At 32.9% G+C, this 25,374-nt stretch overlaps 2 protein-coding genes across 3 annotated transcripts in view; one reads left to right on the top strand and one right to left on the bottom strand.

The window, feature by feature from the left end:
• The window catches only part of LOC123699894 (metastasis-associated protein MTA3), a 58,500-nt gene extending 45,223 nt beyond the window's left edge, over positions 1-13,277 (bottom strand). Inside the window, exon 1 of the mRNA XM_045646942.1 lies at positions 12,686-13,277. Within this exon, the coding sequence (XP_045502898.1) occupies positions 12,686-12,713 (28 nt within the window). The 5' untranslated portion in view covers positions 12,714-13,277. The remainder of the gene's footprint in view (positions 1-12,685) is intronic.
• A 234-nt stretch (positions 13,278-13,511) lies between these two features.
• LOC123699469 (protein transport protein Sec23A) lies at positions 13,512-25,199 on the top strand. 2 transcript variants are annotated; one of them, XM_045646408.1, is made up of 14 exons: positions 13,512-13,667; positions 13,757-14,045; positions 14,254-14,509; positions 14,748-15,318; positions 15,657-15,799; positions 16,162-16,301; positions 16,712-16,830; positions 17,496-17,649; positions 18,120-18,271; positions 18,722-18,896; positions 19,035-19,190; positions 23,171-23,236; positions 23,505-23,525; positions 24,491-25,199. In XM_045646408.1, exons 2-14 carry the CDS (start codon positions 13,767-13,769, stop codon positions 24,578-24,580), a joined length of 2,322 nt encoding a protein of 773 aa, XP_045502364.1. In that variant the 5' UTR covers positions 13,512-13,667; positions 13,757-13,766; the 3' UTR covers positions 24,581-25,199. The 2 variants fall into 2 exon arrangements, with proteins under 2 accessions (XP_045502364.1, XP_045502366.1); XM_045646410.1 differs by lacking the exon at positions 23,505-23,525.
• The last annotated feature ends 175 nt before the right edge of the window (positions 25,200-25,374 follow it).

Below are 25,374 nucleotides of genomic sequence, written 5' to 3'. Positions count from 1 at the left end.
TACCTATAAACGATTAACTAGTGCGATACTGACCATCATTGAAATACTTACATATTTATTTTCTTTGTACATTTGTAAGCTATGAGATTATTTTATAATAAGATTTAATTCTATGCACCGTATGTGCATACTGCATACCGTCAAAAGATGACGCAGCATTTTTTTACGTCTCAGATACAATACATACTAAAAGCGATACGCCCTCGCTTCGCTTCTTTATCACGAAAACAATAAAGGTTGACGTATTCTACTTACGACACAATCACAGTCTCAACAAAATCAAATATACACCATTTACAATGCACCATTTATTTAAGCCATTTCAAGTTTCATGCTCTACCCATCAAATCCGCTCAGCATTTTTGACTGAAGTAAGCGAACACAAGATAAATAGCAGTTCGGGGAAAACTTCCTTTCGCGTTATTATTCCAGTCGAAGTTGTTAACAACAAATCGATGCATTATCGAAAACAAATTAAATGTTAAACAGGTAATTATGAGGAGTGTAACACGTGGACACGTAACAAACATGGCCGTATTTACCGTTACCATATACAATAGCGCACACACGCAGCGCACAATGACTCCGAACAGAGCCTTTGAAATAGTCCATTAGGTACCTGAATTTGTCATGGAAATTATACAATGAATATCTCCGACTGCGAACCGGAATATTCCTGTCCAAGCAATTAAAGGCGAAATTAAATTTGACATTCGAAGGTATTTTATTTTGACTTCAGGCAAATACTGGTGAATCAACCACAAATGGATTAACTGCACAGTCCATGATAAAATATTTGTAGTGAAAAAGGCATAGTTCAGGATACATCGCCCATTTTTGCAAGTGACTACTATCAAGCTAATTTTCCGTTTGTAGCTTTATTTTGATGAGACGCCCAATAATTTCGTGTTCGAAAGTCTCGATTGTGGTAGCTAACAGAGATAACAAGGATAAAAAAATTTGATTTGATGGTTCTCAAATATTTATTACTAACTGAATGATTTTTTTTGTTCAATCTCAAGATAATTACCTAAATTATTCGAAAAAATATTTGTCCTACAAAATCTATGGTTTGTTCAAAGAGTCCCCCTTTCCAAAGTGTATCGATAACGAGGTCATCATAAATGATTACTTACAAGCTGATTTTTTTGTTTTCACTTAGTTAATGTTTATATAATTCAACAGACATATTGTCCTACAAATTGCGTAATAAATATTTGAGAACCATCAAATTAAAAAATTAAATCCTTGTTATCTCTGTTAGCTACCACAATCGAGAGTCTCATCAAAATAAAGCTACAAACGGAAAATCAGCTTGATAGTAGTCACTTGCAAAAATGGGCGATGTATCCTGAACTAGCAAGTATAGAATTGATGCAATAGATTTTGTGTGTACTTTAACACGCAAACAAGTGTTTGTATAAACAATGTGTATGAATATTGAAAACATTACGGATTAAACTTCTACTTTTATTTTGTTACTAGCGGTCCGCCCCGGCTTCGCCCGTGGTACATGTTTACGTTTTCTCTCCATAAGAACCATCCTCGTACTTCAAGGAATATATAATAAAAAAAAGAATTATCGAAATCGGTTCAGCCGTTCTCGAGTTATGCGCTTATCAACACATTTTTCGATTCATTTTTATATTATAGCTATATTATTTATAGGGTTAAAAGTGGCAGATTTTCTCGTATCTTCTTCATGTTATCGAGCTTTAGCCATGCGCCAGATAGATTTTCTATTTGCGCTTTCATTTCCTTTGACTTAGTTTTTATTGAGACAAAAACATTGTTCTTCTATAAATATTATATTAATATTTATTATTTACCTAAATATATTCTCAATCGCGAAAATCCTTCCTATGCTGAAATTATTATGCCGTTCTTTGATTTCCAAATGAAATTTTACCAATTATTCTTATTCGAATATTTGAATGAGTATACCGATAGGTGCAGCAGTGGTGCAGCAGTGGTGGCTCAGTGGTGGGACCTCGGACTTTGAATCGATAAGTCCGGGGTTCGAGACCAGGCGAGCGCGCAGGAAATAAATTGATTTTTCAATTTATCTGCGCATGTTGTAACATCACCACTGCTCGAACGGTGAAGGAAAACATCGTGAGGAAACCGACATGTCGAAGAATTAAAAAAAATTCGACGACATGTGTCATCCGCCAACACGCACTTGGCCAGCGTGGTGGATTATGGCCTGTACCCTCATAGGAGGCCCGTGTCCCAGCAGTGGGAACGTATATGGGCTGATGATGATGATGATGATGATACCGATAGGTACTGATAAATTCGAAACACAAGTGATAACTGCGTTAAAAACAACCGACTTCAAACTTGCACTTGCAAAAATGCCCATAAAATAAAAACTACTGGGCCTATCCGAATAACATTTTTATGGGACCAATTCCGCATCGAACAAAAAAAGAATCACGTAAATCGGTTCAGAAACCTCGGAGTAATCGGTGTACATACATTAAAAAAAAAAATACCGGCCGAATTGATAACCTCCTCCTTTTTTTGAAGTCGGTTAAAAATAGAACTTATTACATTACATAACTTATAAGAATTCCGAATACACATTTTTAACTACGATACAAAGTTGCTATGGAACAGGGATAAACAGACCTAAATCTATCCATTCTGGTGGTCATGATCAGACTAAAAATAGCTTTGGGATCTCAATCCGCACGCTATGAGCATTATCGTATACCTACCGACGTACAATTGCAAAATATAGCTATTAATTACTATAGTTCTTCTTTCCTGTGCAGTGTGATAACACCAGTGTTTTCTTATCAACATGACAACCGACGAAACAAGGCGTCATCCGAGTGTTTATTCCATTATTGAAATGTATAATGTGTACATAACACTTATTTAAAGACAATTATTTTTAATCAGAATTTAATGATAGGTGTATCCAATATTCACGCGATGTTGTTTGTCTTGTCACTACATAGTATAAAACAAAGTCGCTTTCTCTGTCCCTATGTCCCTGTGTATGCTTACATCTTTAAAACTACGCAACGGATTTTGATGCGGTTTTTTTAAATAGATAGAGTGATTCAAGAGGAAGGTTTTAGTATATAATTTATTAGGTTTTAGACAAAACGGGCGAAGCCGCGGGCGGTATTATGATATTATGATGTATGAAGCTTTAAAGATTTGAACTCTTTTCATTTGCTTACTAGCTTTTCGCCCTCGGGTTACCTTAAACTTAATTTAAATTGACTAACTTATTGGACGGAAGATGAAAAAAAAAATGGCTTATGGAGTCTACAAAACAAACAATACATAAAAATATACATTACAATATAAATTAATACTTCTATGTGTAAACTTTATTTTACTATTTACTTTACTTAGATTACAAAATAAAAGACAGATGGAGCGTTGCCGAACTAAACCGAATAATTTATCGTCATTTTCAATAAAGCTATGTGTGCTGTCATTTCGCCGCTGCACTGTACGTACACGGTGCTTCCGTGTGCGTGTAATGTTGCCAGATATTGAAAAATTTCCCAAATTTTTCCCCGACTACGCAAAAAAGAGGGTTATGTTTTTCGAGTTTATGGATGTATGTATAATATTTCTTTGACACGCCCTGCAGTATAAACCGTTCGCGTTGGACCGATTTTGAGTTGTGGGGTTTCATTGCAATGATCTGAATTATTATGTTAGTGGCGGTAGTGACGTAGGCTATATACATAAATGAGAAGTCAAGTTTTAATTTTTATTTAAATTCTTTTATTACATAAAGTACCTGCCTACTAAAGTTATATATGGACAAAAAAATTGTATTCAATTTTTTATTAAATAAATTACATAAAAAAAGTTTCAATATTAACTATAATAATTATATTATTTTTTATTTTTCATAATATATGAATACGAATAGCGGTAGTTTTTAGTCGAGAATACGGGACACTTTATTTTCATCATATACATCATGGAGTTCACATAAATTAAATCGCTAGCGAAAACGACTATGACGTTTTTAAGCTTTATAAAAGTAACAAAATAATGTATTATGCTTATTAAAATAATCTAATAATTATCATGAACCTTTAGTGCACTATACAAATAATCACATTCACGATCGAAACATCCAACAGCATTACCCTGAAGATCCTTTAACCATTTTACCGTTTTACCAATAAAAATGGCAAATTCATTTTCAAAATACTGGCAACATACGTTGAAGTTTTGTATTCCTTCATATCTGTAAAATTATTATTCGTATTAAAGAAATAAATCAGCCAAATAATCTACAGAAAACCTGTGAAACGATGTTTTATCTTTTTTTTTGTTTTCGGGAACAAATTTTACAGCGTTTTATTATCACAAGACGGCATTTTTTTACTAAAATTGCAAACCCTTTTTGACGTATTGCATGACACAATATGCGCTATAGCACTGGTGCAGCGACGTATTTGTTTTTGATTTCGTATTTTCTTTGACAAGGGCGACGGGCGGTTGTCATGCTCCATCTGTACTTTATTTTGTAATCTAAGTTACTTTATCTGTGAATGATAATATAATAATTACCATAAATATGAAAAATGAATTGATTATGTCTGTCGAATATATGCATAATGTAGTTCGAGTATTATCAGGAACATAAAAAATATATTCTCATACATTTTCGTTACGTCCACGGCCACGTCCATACATAATATTGTTATTCTCCTAAAGCAGTCGATGGAAACTTACAAAACAACAGTGTTTACTGTTTATAGAACGGGAGCATTATGCTTGTATGAAACATACCGAAAGCGCTTACTCGTCGTATGGTATCTACGCAATATAATGTTGACACCGATTTATACATACATGCATTTAGATATAGGAAGCGAGCGTCGCGGCCCTTTTTATATGGGCACACTCTTAACCTAGCTATATACGCGTAAGTTCAGCATAATGCGGCTGATACCAATGTTAATGCCCGTACAGTTTTGCCAAGACTTCGGTTTATTTTGGGAACGTGTCAATAAGTAAGTGTTTTATAAATTTAGGCGGACACGTCATCATAAGATCGTAGAATTGGATTTTCACGGCGATTGAAAATGCTTTATTTTACTGTGAATACGTCGCATTTCGTTGCAGACACCTTTGAGATCATACTCATATCCATATGGTTGGAAAATTTTTAAACTTGTCTTATATAAACTTTAAGCTTTACGAATTAATAAGATAATAAAAGTTTATATAATTAGGTAATTGTCAATGAATCTAATGTCCTGATGATTATATAGGTAGAATTAAATATGTATATCGCTAATAAAACTCGAATTCAATGTTTAGGTATCAGACTACGACCATGAAAAATGGAAATTTCCTATGTACTCGTTTTCCATTTTTGATAAAGCATAATGCTAACAAAAATCAACTTTTTTGTTAATTAAATATTTAATTCATGTCGGCATTCAGGTTTGCAATGAATTGAATAGTGTCGTTAAGGTTGACGAGTTTTATTTAGTTTAATCTGTTAGCAGGGGTTCATAGACCCCTACTTCCATTATATGTCATCTTGGTTTCAATTCCTTTACGTAATTTATATTTCCATTCAATATTTATAAATGAAACATCTCTTATATAAAGTAAATTACGCTAGATCGTAGACTTCAACAACACAAACAATTTATCTAAAGCGAAAATATATCGTGTTTTCTCAAGTATTTGCTTAGTATCAATAATCAAGTACTAAACTAGAAGCTTGGCTTAGCAACTTATAGACTTTTAGTGTGTGTGTAAACTAGTGGAGTGTTTGTTAAATATCAAAAACTAACTCGTTGGTCGTAAACGCGAACGTTTTCTTATGTGATTTGAATCAATATTGTTTTATTTGGCTTGCTCATAATTCATTCTCACTTTAAGTTCACATTAGAAACACTCAAACTTCATAAGATGTTTTAATAAATATACACCAGATAGACAACGATTTAGCCATCTTTTCGTGACAAAAATTCATTTAAAAAGTCTAAAAAGGTGACAAAGTCATATATATAGTCATATAGTACGCGTAATTTTCATGCAATTAGATTCTATTCACATTATGTAAACTATGATGTAAGACAGCACATGCTAATACATAAATATAACAACTTCCTAGTGGTTTGCAAGGTGCAACTTAGCCGAGTTCAACCGGGATAAAAAGTACTGCGTGTTCATAATCTTAACATTTACTAATTTTGTACAAATACATCTAAATTGCTAGTTGCTACTGAATGTTTTTATGTGGTTCAGTTACAACGAGTTTTGGGGAGGATTTCGTCATACTTAATACACAGACTTCCTATCTCTGAGCTCCCTATTAGACGTAGGAATGGATACCTATTAGGTATGTGTAATTGCAATATTTGTGTTTTCTGAACTTTTTTATTTGGTAGAACATGTTATATATCATTAATTGGTATATAAAATGGTAAACATAACAGTCACACTGTTATTTCATTTGTGCTCTCATATTGACCATTAAAAATATTATAGGCACCTCAATACAATCAATGCCTTCGTTGCAAGTATTTTTCAGACATCAGGGATACATTTAACCTATTTTTTAATTAATTATTATACAACTAAACTTAAAGGTTGTTGCCTGCGGTTTCGTCAAGATACGAGATTGTCATTAGAATTAGAACAGTTTTCGGACAAAAACGTACAAAAGAAAACACAGGTCACATTATGCTCTCGTTCTTAGCGTTAGTAAAATATAACAATTTAAAGTAAGCGACCGGTCGAGTTCAGCTCAACAGGACGAGTTTATTGTTCGGTACAGTAGGTACCTACTTAGGTATGCAACTTTCACCACTGCTCTGTGGTAAGGTGATTACGACAGCGACGTCATATGGATCATTTTTTGCAACAATATTAATAATTAATCTGTATTAATCGCGAGTATCCCGTAATGAATACGTGGCTTTAATTTATAGGAACATTAATTATCGCCTCATATGAGTATTCGACTTATTACTATCCAGTTATATCGACATCCTGTTTTTTTAGTGACACAATATGTGATACACTTTTAATTAATTCCATTGGGTAATTTTAATTCTTGTAAAATATTACATTTGTGAAAGAAAGTCTTATTATCAGTTGGAAACCTAATTAAATTAACCTTATAAGAAACGACCCTCTATTGATATGTCTGTAACGACTAACTACATAACATTTAGTTACAAATTAAAAATTCACATGACTACGTAAAAGGTATGACAAAGCAATACGAGCAGAGGTAAATACTAAATACAAAACGCATAAGGATTCTGTGTAAAGATTTTCCGTTTAACAATATTGGACAGGTGAATAACATTCCTCGCAGCACGCTCAGCAAAGCCGCATTGCAAGTTGCGAGTCGCTCTGGAGTCGTACCGCTGTTTTTCTTTTGCTGTCGGCAATTTGTGAAATAACGAAAATATTTAAACATTACTTTCAATAGTGTTATTCAAATTAACGAATATGATATAGGCTAGATAGGTACTATGATAAATATAAAATTATGATTCAGTTTGGATAATTTGACTTTTTGTTTATCTTCCGTGATCGCGAAAGGGTGTCCCCATGTCAAGCCGCCAAAACTATCATTACGGACGTGAATTTCATGTGAATTCACTGTTTATAAAACTTGGCTTTTATTTTTCAATTTAAATACAGAAAGGGGATTAAAAAATGGTCCTTATCATTATATTATGCATTTTTAAATTCGTACCTAGGTACATGGTTTGTTTTTAACGGATATATACCATTTGACTTCTTCCGAGGATGATATCCTACGGCTTATCGTTTATTGTTTTCTGTCCTTAATTAACTTCTAGAGGGAATAATTACGAAATATTATTATAAAGAATCTGATGCAAATTCACGTTTGTATGTTTACGTCCTACATCCTAGTTGGTGCATTTTTTTTATAATGACTGTTATTCATAGATATTTTATACCAATACAAATTAAACACGAACTAGGTAGGTACAATAAAATGTTTTATTTTATTGTGAATCATACTGTTTTTAATTCCGTTTTCTTTTAGCTAGGTACAAAGTGTATTAAAGGTGATAAGAATGTTATAGTAAGTAGACATATTATCCAAAATGGGTTCAACAAATTGTTATCGATTAAATTAAATATTATGTATCACACGACATTAGAAACCGTGTCGTGTGAAAGTTTCATGCCACGCAATAGAAATGCATTTTTATTTTCTACCACTTTTCAACGACGCCACGATGTAGACCGATTATTGTGTCAAATCCGCGAATTGACCAAGCGACGAATAATTTGGTCACTTTTACATAGAAAATTTTTTGTATCGATGCTAGCGCGGGATTAATTAACAAAATCTTTTGAAAATGATTCACGTTATCTATATTTTAACACCTAGAGTGACGTATAAACAAATATTATTAAAGATAGATCGCTCGGTACAATCTTTACGTAACGGCCAACATTACAAACGAATACGTAATCACTAATCTCTACATAGTAAAAAATGTCGCAAAATACAATTTTAACGTTGAATTAAGAAACGTTTACTAATCTCATCTTTACTTAGGTATAATATGATTCTGTATACAATATTAAAAGTGTATTTGCCTTAGATAAGGTAAAGAATGCACGGTCAGATTGCGTCCCTTTTTCACGTACGAATATGCATAACGCGAGCGCGCTTGAGCTCTACCAAATACGCGTCTTCATACTACTGGTAGGTCACCAATTAATGTTTATGGTAAATGACCAAACAAGAGGGTCATAATAGGTCATAGAGTGAGGGGATAAATTGCGTAAAATTCGTATAGCATCAAATGTATAAAATTTTATTTGAATGGTACAGTAACAAAAATTTATAAGTATAGAGAATATTACAATTAATTAATTAGATAAATAAACCTTCAAAATTTGTTTTTAACATAATTGATGATGAATGATTGACATTTTTTATCAATTTATTTTTTGTTGTTCATTTATGTTTATAGCATTATTTATTATAAGTTTTTTATTTATTTATACATATCATATAGTTTTACATAAGTATAGTCTATAACATCCATTTTAATAAAAGTTGTTTATCTGTTGAAACTTTATCAGAGAATTTGTGGAAAGATAAAGATTTGTTTATATTACTATTATTCATATTATTCATTATTAATAAAATTGTATTAACTTTATAATGTACACATAATACTACGTAAAATTAAACAATATATTTATTATTTATATATATTATTTAATAAAATTTGTTAAGATCATTAATATGAAATATTTACTAGGGTCATTGCGCCTGTTCGCGTCCACATGCCCATTCGCGTCCATTTTGCGGATATCTTTTAGAAAATTCACGAAAATAAGTAAACTTTAAGTAAAATTGAACTAAGAAAAATTTCCGATAATATCTCAATGTACAAGAGACATGCACACATATTCAAAAAAAGCCTGCGCACCGCCTATCCTATTTAAAAAAAATATTTAATTTTGGCTATTAAACGAGAGAGCTAAAATGCGCGGGATTTTGAGAAAAAAATAGTGCGATACGTCGCGTTCGACGGTAAGTATCTTATTGTTAAATGTGAATTTTTGAATATGTAACTGTTTCTTTACTTTGCTAACAAAACATGGAATAGTATGGATTATAAATCAGCTTATATCTTTTACAATTAATAGCTAAAATAAGGTGGACGCGAATTACTACACCGAATTTGTACAACTTCCATTTTGCGTCCACGGTGGTCGCAAACTATACCTATAGTGCATAACAATAGAACATATTGCGTCCACATTGTTTGTCATTATGTAGCAATGAATTGTTTGTTAAAATATGTATTTAAAATAGATTGTAAATTTTTGACTAAGACTACAAGTTAATAATTTAAATTTTCATTAAAATTAGCAAATTTTTATGCTATTTTTTCATTTTAAAATGGGTATTCTAAGAATGAGACTGTGGTTAAGAAAATAATAGATAGTAAACAAAAAAGAAATTTAATAGAAACTAAAAAATAGGGTAGGCAGGTAATCTTAATTAATAGAATTGATTATTATTTATTTACATAACGTAACTTTGTTTTTTGTTAATTTTTAGTTCTAATAATAATGAGAAGATAAATATAAATAAGTTTTCTTTCAGTTTTTTACAGCAAATGTTGATTTTAAGGTTCCGAACCTCAAAAGGAAAAACCGGAATCCTTGTAGGATCACTTTGATATCCGTCCGTCTGTATGTCCGTCTGCCGGTCTGTCTTTCTGTCTTTTTCTCAGTAACGCGTGGAGGTATAAAGCTGAAATTTATATTGAATACTCAAGTCTACGGTCCCTTGAAGCAGTGAAAAAATCAAACTTATAAGCCAAAGTAATCAAAAGATATAGCCGTCTATGCTGCAAATTTTCGCAAATTTCGACATTCGCAAGGGAATCAAAACCTACAGGGTACTTTACGTGAACACAGACACTTGAAGTTTGGTACGAAGCAACGTCTTATAGCACAAATAAGGGAAACATTGAAAAAATAATCATTTGCAGTTAAAACATATGGAAAAAAACAGGTTAATACGGAACCCTCGGTGTGCGAGTCTCACTCACATTTGACTGGTTATTATTAAATAACTATATTCATAAATAAATAATTTATTAAAATCTAATTTTTATTTGCATTTATCTGATAAGAAATCACCCAATACACTCTTAATTCCTTTTCTTAGCCGGTGGACGCGAACTGGTCCACAGGTGGACGCAAACTGGAATTTTTGGACGCGAACTGGGTAAAACGCCTAATTCTGCTATTTGTCTAGATAAATAAAAACCACATGATATTTCCAACACAATTGAAAGTAAATCTTAAACAAGACTATGTAATGAACACGTTACATAAATTTTGCGTTGAAATTTGTTCTGGAACATTTTTATTTTCTCCTTCAAACTTTCCAACTGCACTAAGTGGACGCGAACTGGCGCAATGACCCTAGGTAGGTATGTAACTATAAATATTTCTTAAGTGAATTTCTAGACATATTTTATGCTTTACTATTGTTTCTATTACTTCTGTTGTTTTGGGAATGTTCGGTAATAGGACTACTATATCTTATTTACCTAGTAATCTCACTGATCTTTATTTAAAGACTAACAAAAAATTTTTTTGTTTATGAATAATGTCATTTTTATTGGTTTCTATAGTGTATCATAGAAACTTTCAAGTTGCTCAAGTCTTGTAGAATTTGGTGGGAACAAACATAAGAAAATTAAAAAATATGAGCGCATATTACTCTGTTATTGTCAACATTCTTCAATAATTTTAGCATTTATATTCTAAGTATACTTCGTAATATGTAGTTTTCTATAGAATCTGAGAGAACACATAGTGGTTCTAATCGTAAACCTGCATCAATCCAATATGTAATTTTTATATCATCTCTGTCTTGTTGGAAACCAAACCCATGAATAGTTTTTACAATTACTCTCTATAAGTGTAATATTTACCTTTGGACAATAGAATTAATAGAATATTTATATTATTGATATTGATTACAAGTAGCATGACCTCAACAGTAAGTCAATTTCTTTACACAAAAAACTCAGGCAGTAAATGTAGGTCAAGCAATTCTTTGTCAGATACAAGTGTATTAGGTATGTATGCAGGTGCTTGAGGTCATTGCAAAAATATATATCCACAATCAGAGAACATCAATATCAGAATTTTGCACACTTCTTCATTCTATAGTGATTGTCGTTGAAATGTCTTTCTGATTTGAACAATATAGTTACTGAATACTTTGGTTTTGGTTGTGATATTTTATTAAATAATGATCTTGTGATGCATAGTTACTTTCATTCAATATACAATTTTTTTAAATGACTTCACTAATGTTGATCAAACATCTTATCAGGCTTAATAGTAAGTAATACTAAAAAAATTCAAGTTTCATTTATTTGAATACATGTTTCAACGAAAAACAATTAACCCAAAGAGTGGTATGACAAGTTTTTCAATGGCGCGGTATTTAGTAATAGGAAGTTGTCTAAAGGGAAGAGCTAATTAACATTCGCCGCGGCGACCGCGAAGCGCGCCACATAAGTCGCCGGGTCCTCGCGGTATCTCTAAACCACTCTTATTGTATTACTACTACCTCTAAATACTACTAATTCGAAATATTACTATTTTTCAAATACACATAAATTATATACTTTTATGAAATATGTGTTATGTTGCCTTCAAAGAACGTTAAATGCATATAAATAAACACATTCCATTTAATAAATCATGAAAAATATGACAAAACTGTTTTGACAACATTGGTTATAACCTAAAATCTCACGTCAAAACTAACAAAACTCTCGCAAATAAGTTTGATAACGAACGGAAAAACATACTTGATGACTAAAGTACCATGCCTCGCTCTCCGCACCGAGATACGCAAGCCGATACAATGATACCTAGATGCAAATGCTAATGTCCTATTTGAGAATTTTGGTAAAATAAATATTTCATATAAACATTGTTTTACCGCAAAAAGATCTGTCAAATAGCTTTGAAATCGATCAAAATAGCGGCAAAACGGTGTATTTCTGTATTATTGGACTAATTAATGTGAACAATTAATGAAGGTACGACAATCAAAGCAAAGCACCGCTAGTCGGCTGGCGGTGAACCGGCGAAGCTACAACAAAAATAACCAATTATTGTTACTTACCGCCGACTCTGTACATATTCGCAGCCATTTTTATACACAATCACTATTCATTAACACTTAATTAATCTACATCTGACACAATTAATAACTATAACACTATGTAATTGAGCTTTTAACAATGTTTTTCATCACGTTAACTCCGGACGCCTTTCGCTGATCGCCATTTTCTTTCACACTACCTACTAATTTGGCCAGTGCGCAGTCGCACTTTTTGATGTAAACTTCCTGCTCTTAAAACAAAGCAATGACATATCAATTAATTTATAATCACTTATTATGTCCAAAAACATTGATTGGATTGTATAAAATACAATAAATTTTAAAAACCATGTCTTACAAACGAAATATAATTTACTATGTCCCAAAAATAAAAAAAATATTTCATTCAAGAACGTTTCATTACTGGGTTTACACACTAATGACCCGTAAACGTTCCCAATTTTACAGCGTTTTTTTATGTAACTGTTCACTTTTACACTTGTTTATAAGTTTTCTATTATTTTTTTTATCGGTTTGACAGTATTTATTAAAATCACATATTATTTTACATAATTTTATAGTAATTTATACTTTTTACTATGTGAAAAAGGAACGCAACTATCTGAGCCATAGACAAAAGACGCTAGACTTGCTAGCGTTGTCTTTGGTACATAGACTTTTACCATAGAGTTTTTCATCAAAATATTTTAATTTATAATAATATATTTTAAACTATATATAAATGGAAGACATCAAATTATACTAAAATTACATTTATTTTGATAAACATTATATTGTATTGCGTTTTCAAAAATGACGTGGCTAGGTGACAGTTTGATGTCTTTGGTTTTGACAATTGCCAAATCAGCTCGGCAAAAACCTAGTGGATTCTGATTGATGTTGTTCAATAATTTCTTGTAAAACAACCAAATTAAACATAAGAGTTGTGGTTTGAAGACGTAAATTTAATGTGCTTTTGTTAAGGTCAACACATGAGATCCTGGTAGGTAATCTTATGTCGCTTTGTCACGTATAATTACAATGATGTTTTCTCGTAAGTTATGTTTCATAGTTTGTATGTTTTCTGATCAGAATTAACGACATGGCGACGTACGAGGAGTTTATACAGCAAAATGAAGATCGAGATGGAATACGGTTTACGTGGAACGTGTGGCCTTCGAGTAGAATCGAAGCTACGAGACTTGTGGTTCCTCTCGTTAGTTTGTACCAGCCGTTGAAGGAACGTCCCGATTTACCACCTATTCAATACGAGCCAGTGCTATGTACACGTAATACGTGTCGAGCTGTATTAAATCCAATGTGCCAAGTTGATTATAGAGCCAAGTTATGGGTGTGCAACTTCTGTTTCCAAAGAAACCCTGTAAGTATATCTGTGTAATTTATTTTGTTCACCTGACTGAACATTCAATATTTGTAACTTAAACTGTATCAATTGAATAAAACTACACTGTATTATTGCATTATTTCTATATTTATCAAATAAATTACATATTACATTAATTAATACATGACTCATTCTCCAAAATGTTTCGGGCATTCAATGCAATAAATTTACACAAATATTACAGTTCCCGCCGCAATATGCTGCGATATCAGAACAGCACCAACCAGCCGAGCTGATCCCCAACTTCTCAACAATAGAATACACCATTACTCGTGCACACAGCATGCCACCCATCTTCCTGTTAGTTGTTGACACTTGCATGGATGAAGAGGAACTGGGAGCGTTGAAAGATTCTCTCCAAACATCACTCAGTTTAATGCCGCAGAATGCTCTCGTGGGCCTGATCACCTTTGGACGCATGGTTCAAATACATGAATTGGGTATGTGAAATGTTGTCATTTGTCATGTTATCATTGTTGCATAATGAAATGGTTCTTTCCAATTGAGTAACTTTTATATGAAAGAAGGAAAAATTTGTAATAAAAATTGTATTGCAACATGTTTATATCAACCTCTATGATTAAAATTATCATGACTAATGTTTTTATATTTAATAAAAGTAAGAAGACCTTTAAAGAGTTTTGTTGTAAATTCTAAAACAATGCACTTATTTTTCAGGATCTGAAGGAATATACAAGTGCTATGTATTCAAAGGAACAAAAGATTTATCAGCGAAGCAGATTCAAGAGCAACTTGCGATAGGCAGAGTGAATGTACCGAACCCTCAGCAGAGGCAAGGGGCCCCTGTGCCACAGACACCAGCTCACCGATTCTTGCAACCAGTTAAGCAATGTGACATGGCTCTAACTGACTTGTTAAGTGAACTGGGCCGTGATCCCTGGCCTCTAGGTGTTGGTAAACGTCCATTGAGGAGCAGTGGCGTCGCTCTCTCTTTAGCTGTTGGGTTATTGGAAGTGACCTATCCCAATACAGGAGCTAGGATCATGATGTTCCTTGGTGGTCCTTGCTCGCAGGGCCCAGGTCAAGTTGTTAACGATGAACTGAAGCAACCTATCCGCTCCCACCATGACATTCACAAGGATAATGCTAAATACATGAAGAAGGCGATCAAACATTATGAGGCGTTAGCATTGAGGTCTGCGACTAATGGTCATGCGATTGACATTTATTCATGTGCGTTAGATCAAACTGGTCTTATGGAGATGAAGCAGTGCTGTAACTCAACTGGGTTTGTATAATATCCTATGTTTGATATTTCTAGTTTTATAGCGTTCAAATGCTTTATAAATTGAAATTTTTTAAAATATAGAAAAAAACGATCACAAGTCGGGATTCGAACCCGCGTCTTTCTCCATTCCTGAGCAATATTATTGACCTATCCTTATATTCTTTTAAAATTTACAATATTCTATAAAATATTTGTTTCAATTCATTCAAGATTATGCAAATTTTGTTTGGTATGACAATGCAATTATCATACTAAATGAATATAGTAATTATCTATATGTAAATTGTGTTTAAAAAAACGAAATAGAATAACAATTAATCTATATGGTTTAATTTCAGGGGTCATATGGTAATGGGTGACTCGTTCAATTCATCTCTATTCAAGCAAACATTCCAACGAGTGTTTGCTAAGGATCAGAAGGGAGATTATAAAATGGCTTTCAATGGAACTATGGAAGTTAAATGCAGTAGGGAACTGAAGAGTACGTAACTTCTTATTAGACTTATCATTTGTACAATTGATGTATATTTTATAGTAAGAATTATATTATTTTCTTATTGGATTAATTATTTCCTATTTTATCTGTAGTAATGTATTAACCCATTGACCACCGAGGCGGCCCGATCGGGAATAGACACAATAGATTTTCTATTGTGTCAAACATGTGTGCATTTATTTCTTTCTCAATTTCAATATTTTCTTATGTCTCATCTTTTACTCTCTTTTCGTACTTAAACACGAACATTTACCTTTTTTACTAGACTTCTTTAAAGTGTTTTTGACTCATCAAATATAGATTAATGTAAACTATTTTAATCAATTATAATTACACAATATTTCTAGTTTCCGGAGCGATTGGTTCCTGCGTTTCGCTCAATGTGAAAGGCCCTTGTGTCTCCGACCAGGAGGTGGGCATGGGTAACACATGTCAATGGAAGATGTGCACGTTCACACCCAGCACTACCATGGCTATCTTCTTTGAGGTAATTTCATTGTATTCTGACATTTTGATGTAATTATAGAATTTGAGTTTGTTAGGCCGCGTTTCCATCTGCAAAAAAACCTCCGCAAGAAATGTCCGACAGTCTGTCTGATAGCAGCTTGCAAGTCTACTTGCAGGTTGCGGAATTAGACTTGCAAGCTGATGTCAGTCAGACTTTCGGACATTTCTTGCGGAAGTTTTCTTGCAGATGGAAACGCGGCCTTTCACTATGTACAAAATATGACAACTGACACTAACTCAAATAGTGAAAGTTGAAGTGTGTGTTTGTAATAAAATTAATTATTATTTCCGTTTGCGCGAATTTTATTCACTTCCAAAATTCAAGTATATCAATAGACAAACATTTATATACAGACTAATAAACCTTACCATTTCTTAAATATTCTGCAGGTGGTAAACCAGCATGCTGCTCCAGTACCTCAAGGTGGACGTGGCTGTGTACAATTCATCACCAACTACCAGCACTCCAGTGGACAGAGACGCATCCGTGTCACTACTATTGCACGCAAGTATGTATTAGTTCTATAAATGTTTGCTTATAAATATATAATATAACATTTAACAAATTAAGGAAATTAAGTGACCCACGAGCTAAGTGATAAAAAAAAGATTTTAATGAATATGTTTATGATCCATTTTAACCATTTAAATACAGAACTAGGCTCACTATCTATCTCAAAAATTGTCCAAAGCATAATTCTGCCTATGCGCATTAGGTAGTTTTTAATGAGCGACTTTGAACATTGATGCTACGAAATAGGGTGTTAATTTCAATGAAAAATTTTCGATGACCAATGGTAGGATTGTGAGTCTGTTTTGTAAGTGATACAAAATTTCTGACTGGCTCTTCTCTATAGAAACTGCTTTCTGTATCGATGGTAAATGGTAAATCTAGGAAATGACAATTTTATAGAAGAAGTCTAATCAAATAAAAAAAATTGGTTGTCTGTAAAGTCGGTTTACTGACGATAGCTGAACGTGACATCGATTGTGCTTCTTTGTCGCTCGTTCCGCGCTCTCGCTTGCACTTTAAGCCTTACATGGAACGCCTCAGAGCGAGGTAACGCCGCATGAGTCATGTTTTTTCGCGCGTGCAGCCGGCTCTATCGAATTATAAGACGTTGTCACGTCAAAAATAAGTTGTATAATATTAACTATAGCACATTATTTTCAGCTGGGCAGACCCCGCAGTGAATCTACCCCACATAGCAGCAGGCTTCGACCAAGAAGCCGCGGCCGTAGTAATGGCGCGTCTCGTGGTATACCGCGCTGACCACGAGGATGGGCCCGATGTGCTGCGTTGGCTCGACAGAATGCTGATCCGATTGGTGCGGTTATATTGCGCGTTTTATATATAAGTACACTAGCTTTTCGCCCTCTTTGTCTAAAACTTACAAAATACTATACCCTTAAAACCTTCCTCAAGAACCAAAATAAATAAATAAATTTGCGTGTGTGCCGAGCACACGTGTCAAAAGTGAAACTTCTTTGGCATGATTGAAAGATACCAAAATCGTCGCCTGTCTCCATGCCGTGATGTAAAGAAGTTTCACTTCAAAAGTGTATTATGTATTATGGCTACCCAACTCGTATAGTTTACCAATAATAGGAAAAAATACTGTTTCATTTGAAAGATGTTAACAATCTACCAAATATTGAATGATAACTTCTTATCAGAGAGTAAATTGTTTCGTTACGGCGCAACGTTTTCTGGCTTCCCTTTTGTACATACGCTTACGTTTAGAATAGTTTCAAAGGAACTTTTGTATCATTATCTAACAAAAATCTCAATTTGCAGTGTCAAAAGTTCGGCGAGTACGGCAAGGACGATCCGAACAGTTTCCGTCTGTCGGAGAACTTCAGCCTGTACCCGCAGTTCATGTACCATCTGCGGAGGTCGCAGTTCCTGCAAGTGTTCAATAATTCGCCGGATGAGACTACTTTCTATAGGTAAGATTTAATATAGGTATTGTAAAATTAAATTATAAGACAAAAGATTATTTTTTCGTTTTAAGCTTAAGTTTGTATTATGAACACAAGATTTGGTGTGTATATGACTAGTTACTATAATACATTTTTTGCACAAATTTTTGATGTGAAAATTCTTTAGGCGCGTTGAGAGTAAAATTTCAAGATCGCGTCATGGCAATATCGTCAAGTTATGGACTATGGCGATGATTTTTGTATCTTTGAATCTTGCCAAAGAAGTTTCACTTCTGACATGTGTGCTAATTTCAATTGCAAATTGTTCCTATTGCAATGGAAATTCGCACACGCGCATTCGTATATTGAGCAAATCCTTCATCGGACTACTGTACACTACTACTACTACACAAAGTTATTATTATTTGTTATTTTTCCTATAACATCCTTTACCAAAGTGATTTATTCTTGTTACAGGCACATGCTAATGCGTGAGGACCTCACTCAGTCCCTCATTATGATCCAACCGATCCTGTACTCGTACAGTTTTGGAGGACCCCCAGAGCCAGTCCTATTGGATACCTCCTCCATACAACCGGACCGCATTCTACTCATGGACACGTTCTTCCAAATACTTATCTATCACGGAGAGGTTTGTTATTACATGTAGGAGGGTTGGAAATATGAATTGTGCTTTTTGATTATGGTTAAAGATTTGATTTTTAGAGATATTAATTTAATTTTTTTCACATTTATAAAAAACCTAATGCTATGTACACACTACTTCCAGACGATAGCGCAATGGCGCGCGCTCCGCTACCAAGACATGCCCGAGTACGAGAGCTTTGCGCAACTGTTACGGGCTCCGGTCGACGACGCGCAGGAGATACTGCAGACGCGCTTCCCCGTGCCGCGCTACATCGACACGGAGCATGGCGGCTCGCAGGTGTGTACACAGCCTTATAGCACATGTACCGTATAATTACATGCGGAATACCGAGATCTTGCGAAAAGCAGTGCATTTTATTAGACATTTTCTTCTTTAGACCGTTATAAAGTATCGATATTTAGATATAAATTATGTATGTACATAAGTTTCGAATTTTAATACAACGGGAATTGATACGCGATGTGAGAACTTATAGTCGAGCCATTTTAATAGGCAACATTTGACGTCTATCAATTTTATCTTCGAAGAGATGTAACTTGCATAAAAACATCGATTAAAGTGAATTAATCGATACGGATTTGAAACATTTGTCAATCGAATTTATTAATTTATGATGATTTTTATTCACAAGTAATCAATGCATTCGATTCTAGATGTCATATTTCGATTTTTAGAGTAACATCTCTTGTATTTAAAAAGAAAAAAGGTTTATTGACACAAAATTGTAGCGACGTCAGTTCTTCAATTCAGAAATTGTTTATTATGTTTAGAATGGTTAATCAGTAAAATGAAATCTTGAAATTACTTGTATTGGTCATTATTATTATAAATATGTAATCGTAATTTAAAAAAGTTAAGCAAATGTGCAGTTCTAACAAAACGAAATATCATGTTATTCTATGTCGTCGTTACAAGGTTACGTTGTGGAAATTTGTTGAACTGTCAAATGTTGCCTATTAAAATGGCTCTACTATAATGTGTAATGTGTAAATGACGTTATAGATCGGTCACATGATTCTAAGAAAATGAAAATGTAACATCCTGTATTTTATGTTTTTAGGGATATAGGGTAACAATATTTGTTAAAAATGGTGTTTGACGTCTCGATGTAATTATGTTATATTTCATGTGTCGGTGATAAAAAAAAATAAAACAAAACTACATAGTTACAGAGTTATTTATTTCACTTGATGACACATTATGTTGTTTCCACACTGCGCGGTAGTTCAGGCTTGGTCCGAGATGCCAAAATCTTCTCAAGCATATCCGTGACTTTCTGTTGGGTTTTCAAAAAGTTCCTAAAATGCGTATCGTCATAAGAACCCCTCTTCATATTAGCGATCGACATCTGTTGTCTCGACGCGATTTTCTGGTTGCAACAGTCCACCATTTGTGGTATCATCCCGTATTTACTGTTACAGCAATCGTCGTCACTAAATGTTTCAAGACCATCTGATTTCTCCAACTTTTCATGGAATTTTGGCAACAACACTGCACTTATTTGATCTTTCTTTACTACTGGTTTTCCCAAATTTATTTTCTCATAGTAATCCGTGTCGTATTTGGCGTTTCCTTTGTGTCCTTCCAGTCTGAACCTTATGATGTCTTCATTCTTGTGGTTGCAATTATGGTGTAAGGGACAATCGTCGGAACGTTTAACAAATTTAGCGCTCAATGGACTTTGTATTATTTCTTTCGGATACACTTTGACTGAAGCGCCATCACTGTATATATGACCATTGCCATATTGTAAGGGTTTAAACGGAGCTATCGTTGTTACAATTATGTTCTGATTTATGGGATATTGACGATGGGTTATTTGTATTCCAAGAGGAGGTATTTCTAAAGAATTTGTTTGGAATGTTATGGCGTCTGGTATGGGTTTCTTTTCGGTTTTATGTCTATGGATTTGCGGTTGTAGATCGTAAGGCTTTGGTGTGTTTAAGATGACGTCAGGATTAAAAAGAACACGTGTCCTTTTTATGATTCTGACTTCTGAGTTTTTGCTATCGTTACTCAAAGGATTCGAAGGTTTTTGTTGTGATGTCATGCTTTGGAACATTTGAATGAATTTCTCCATTATATTTTCTTCATTTGCATATGTTTCCATCCGTGATATAGATAGGATTTCAGCTGAAATGATTATATTATTGAGTTACATATCTAAATATTGTTTTACTTACAATTTATAAGGAATACTTATACTTACGTTTTTGTGTTGTACTTGTTGTTGTTTGAAATTCTTTACGTAGTTCTCGTAATACTAAGTCTTTTACAGTTTGAGCTATTTTTAGGACTACATCTTCAGGAACTACTTGATTATTGCCTCTTTTATCTTTCACATTTTGGTCTTTGCTATTTTCTTCTAGTGTAGGCTGTATTGGTTCGTATTTCGGTGTTCTAGATATTACTTCGTATTTTTTCATATCTGAATATTGTTTAATGGCATTAAAAATATCACTAAAGTTTTGCTCGGGTAGATTCTGCTCTGTTTTGATATTGTCTTTGTTTTTATTTATAATGTTGTCGTTTTGTATATGATCACTGGTCATGAGTTTATAGTTTATGTTATGAATCTGTTGATTATTACTTATTTTAAAATCTTCTGCGTTTATGCTAGGGTATTCAGTATTAATTATCCGAGTTACTTCGATTGGAGCTTGTTTCATTCTTGATTCATCTTTTTTGTTTAGATTGTTTAATTGTTCTATCAATTTTTGAATAACATCTGATTGTTTTGAGTCCGTTTCAATATTCAAAGTACTTTCCGTAGTTCGTCGACTATTTGTTTGGTTTATTTCTATCGAGTTATATGTAGGCTTCGTACGGCTAGATGCCGCGTAATTTTCCCAAAATTTCATGACACTTGCTATGTCGGGTTGGCCTCTTATATACTCTATGGTATTCGTAGGTTTTGTTTCAATGATTGGTTTCTTAGTTTTGTTCCTTTCATACGGCCAAGGCAAAATTGTATCCTTATTTTGTAAAAATTTTTCATCGGATGTATCTTTTATTTGTTCTACGGCTTTTGTATTTTCAACTAAAAAATAAATTCGCATTAATGTTTTATGTCAACTATTCTCTATTTAACTCTATCGGATAAAAATATACGTAGGTACCTTGTAGTCTAGTTTTATTGAATGGGTTTCTTGGCGTTTCGCTTTTCTCACTAATGCTCGTTTTGGTATTGGACACATTCTGCGTGACACACTTTTCCTTCATTTGCCTTTAAATATCAATTTTAATGTTTAAATTAAATAGTAATTAAAAGTTATATTAATTTTATTCGATAATTACTCACGAATTGTTAATTTCGTCTATATTAACATTGTATCGCTGCAGTTTTGTTAGCATGCTGACTTCTAAGTCTTCCTTTTGCACACCACTCAAGAACAATGCACACATTAAATCTGAAAATACCACAATATTTGAAACTTTCTATTTGAATCCTTCTATTGTGCTCTTCCCCAGTCGAGATATTTGGCGCTTTTATTTAACGTTGTTTAATCATGTTAGTTACACCACTTAAGATTGGCTTAACGGATTTTAATGATATTCGTCTGCACTGTGCTTAGGATAATCTAATATTATAAAGCGCTGAAGAGATTGTTTGTTTGTTTGTTTGAACGCGCTAAACTCAAAAACTACTGGTCCGATTTCAAAAATTTTTTCGGTGTTAGATAGCCAATTTATCGAGGAAGGTTATAGGCTATATATCATCACGCTAAGACCATCAGAAGTGGAGCAATAAGGGTGAAACCGCTGGTAACAGCTAGTAACTGATAAAATTTTGACAAAAAAAAATAACGACCCGCGTGGGGCAGGGGCGAACAGCTAGTATATTATATTAGTTAAAGGAACCTTTTATGCGGTCTAAGCGCTGACCGTGCGCGTGTATTCGTGATAACGTACATGAAACAACGACCACACTGAATATAATCCGCCACAACATTATTGTTATCGACGTCGCGTTCGATTTTCAAAACATAGGCGCGAAAACAATCCAATCTTCATGACTATTGAAGAAAATTTCACCTTATTTCAAAATTTGATTGTCGTTGGTGCGATTGCATAGATTATAGAGTATAGACAAGAAAGTTCTGTGAGTTGTATTTAAATTGATAAGCTTTTCGCGCGCATTTACTTTTTTTTTCTTAGATATACCTATATATTTTATGAATAATATGATGTTAACGAATTTTACTGCAGTTCTGTTCAGTTTGAAAACATATGAAATTTAAATTTTCTCATTCCAGGCACGATTCCTATTGTCCAAAGTGAACCCATCGCAGACACACAACAACATGTATGCTTACGGAGGGGTGAGTTACATTTTCAATTATTTTATCAGTTTGCAGTGTTGTCATTTAATTATTATTTTTTTGCAGATTTTCTTTTTAACTTAACTTTAATAAAATAATAAAAATCTATATTTTAAATCACTTTAATGGCTGTGAATGTTTAATTATTCTTTTAAAACTATTAATTTAACAAAATTTATTTGCATGAATGATTTTGCGTTACGCATGGTTTGAAATTTGAATTGACGTTTTTGTTTTTTTTTTTCATCATTGTTTCGACGAAAACCAGGCGATGCCAGTACCATCTGCGGTAGAGTTTTTTTTTTTTTTATACTTTTTTATTAAAACGCTTGGGAAACTAATAATATTTCGTTTGGCATGGAGATTTTGCTTATTTTTTTTATATGCAGTATTATGTGTGTGTGTGTGTGTGTGTGTGTTTTTATATTTATATTTGTTATTTGCTTGTTATGCATTAACAATTATTTTTATGTTTATGCAAGTACAGCATGTGATGATGGATATAACAGAGATTTTGTAATAATGTATAAAGTTCTGCTTTTTCATATTTTATTGTGAGGTAGGATTCGGGCTAGTATATTTTCTTTCCAGGGCGAAATTAATTGTAAAAGACTAAAATGAATCTAAATAAAATATTATAAGTAGTTTATCTATTGATATGTATTTATCTTATTACTTTACACTCACGCTGATAATATTATTTTATTGTCATAATTATTAATATTTTTTTAGCTTTAATATTTTTAGGATTTCAGGACCAATAACATATTTTAATAGATACTACTAATTTCAGTTAAATAAGTGTTCTTAGAACTGGGTTATAAGGCTATATAAATGGTTATAAAATTTACAAATTTCCTACATTGATATACAAAAAATTATTTAAATCACTGGTAAAACGTGGATTTTTATATCGGTTTATTTTGTTCGAGTTATTTAATTATATTTTATGTAGCTATAAAATCGTATTTGTTTACGACTGGTTTCCATATTATTCAAGTCGTAAATATGAAATTCAAACCCTTTTTTGATAAAAAGTCTAGTGTTTGGTATGCCTCGATTTTTTATAGATGCCTCGACACACCACAAGTTATTTTTGAAATATACATATAATGTACATCTTTAAGTATAAAAACGATTCAATACGTAAATGAGATAAAATCTTTATACATTTAATATTTACCAGTGATTTTAATCTTTTGTATATCAAAATATTATATGAAATAAATAATAATATTTATTTTTATAACACAGGACGGTGGCGCCCCCGTGCTCACGGACGATGTTTCACTACAAGTGTTCATGGAGCATTTGAAAAAGCTAGCAGTTTCCTCGACAGCCTAACAAAAACCTCCAACTGGTCAATTCATAAAGGACTGGTTATATTATAGGTAGTAGGGCTATACACAAGCAACTGTTAAGTAGGCTTAATAAAGAAAATTAAATAAATTCATAGAAATTACAAATTATTTACATAGACATCATTCATAAAGGTATTGGTAGATTACCGTTCAATTTTCAATGACTTCGCATCAGGTAGGTATTAGTATGAAATTTCCAATAAAATTTAATATTTTATACAATTCAATGTTATGCATTGTATATAAGTGACTATGAGACGTATTTGCGATTAGATTTAAGTGTAAATTATGTGTATTTTTTAAAATAATCGCTATAAATTTGTTGTAACCGATTCTTCGTAGTTTTTGTCTCTTTAATAATTGTATTTTAAAATATAGAAAATATTAATTGGATATACTGTAGCGAAATAATATGCTTTAATATAAAACATCAGTATCGAATTTATGTATTAGATTCATTGCTTCGTCTTTTATCGTACATTTTAAATCTTTCTTGCGATAGCAACTTCTGGGTTATTTTTAGCTGATTTCATCTTTTATCTTAATACAGTTACAACTTTATATTCTTTGTAATTATAATGAATAAATGTTTATTGAATGGAGTGTTGTTTTTTATTTTTTAGACTTATGTTCTATACTATGCAGATCAGAATACTATATCCCTCTTGTTTGTATAAATAATATCATTGATTATATCCCAAGCAGTGTTCACACAAACTTCGTAGAAAAATATATACGGAACCCGCTGTGTCGCGTGATCGACCATTAGTTTTAGGA

The sequence above is a fragment of the Colias croceus genome, chromosome 18, assembly GCF_905220415.1.
Source record: "Colias croceus chromosome 18, ilColCroc2.1".
Lineage (NCBI taxonomy): Eukaryota > Metazoa > Arthropoda > Insecta > Lepidoptera > Pieridae > Colias > Colias croceus.
This window is presented reverse-complemented; position numbering and strand designations above follow the sequence as displayed.

Excerpts from the sequence above, each read along its gene's own strand:
- LOC123699469 (XM_045646408.1), top strand. The coding sequence starts at position 13,767 with ATGGCGACGTACGAGGAGTTTATACAGCAAAATGAAGATCGAGATGGA. Across the intron at positions 16,831-17,495 it reads GTCACTACTATTGCACGCAA|CTGGGCAGACCCCGCAGTGA; the intron begins GTATGTATTAGT and ends CATTATTTTCAG. Across the intron at positions 23,526-24,490 it reads CGATGCCAGTACCATCTGCG|GACGGTGGCGCCCCCGTGCT; the intron begins GTAGAGTTTTTT and ends TTTATAACACAG.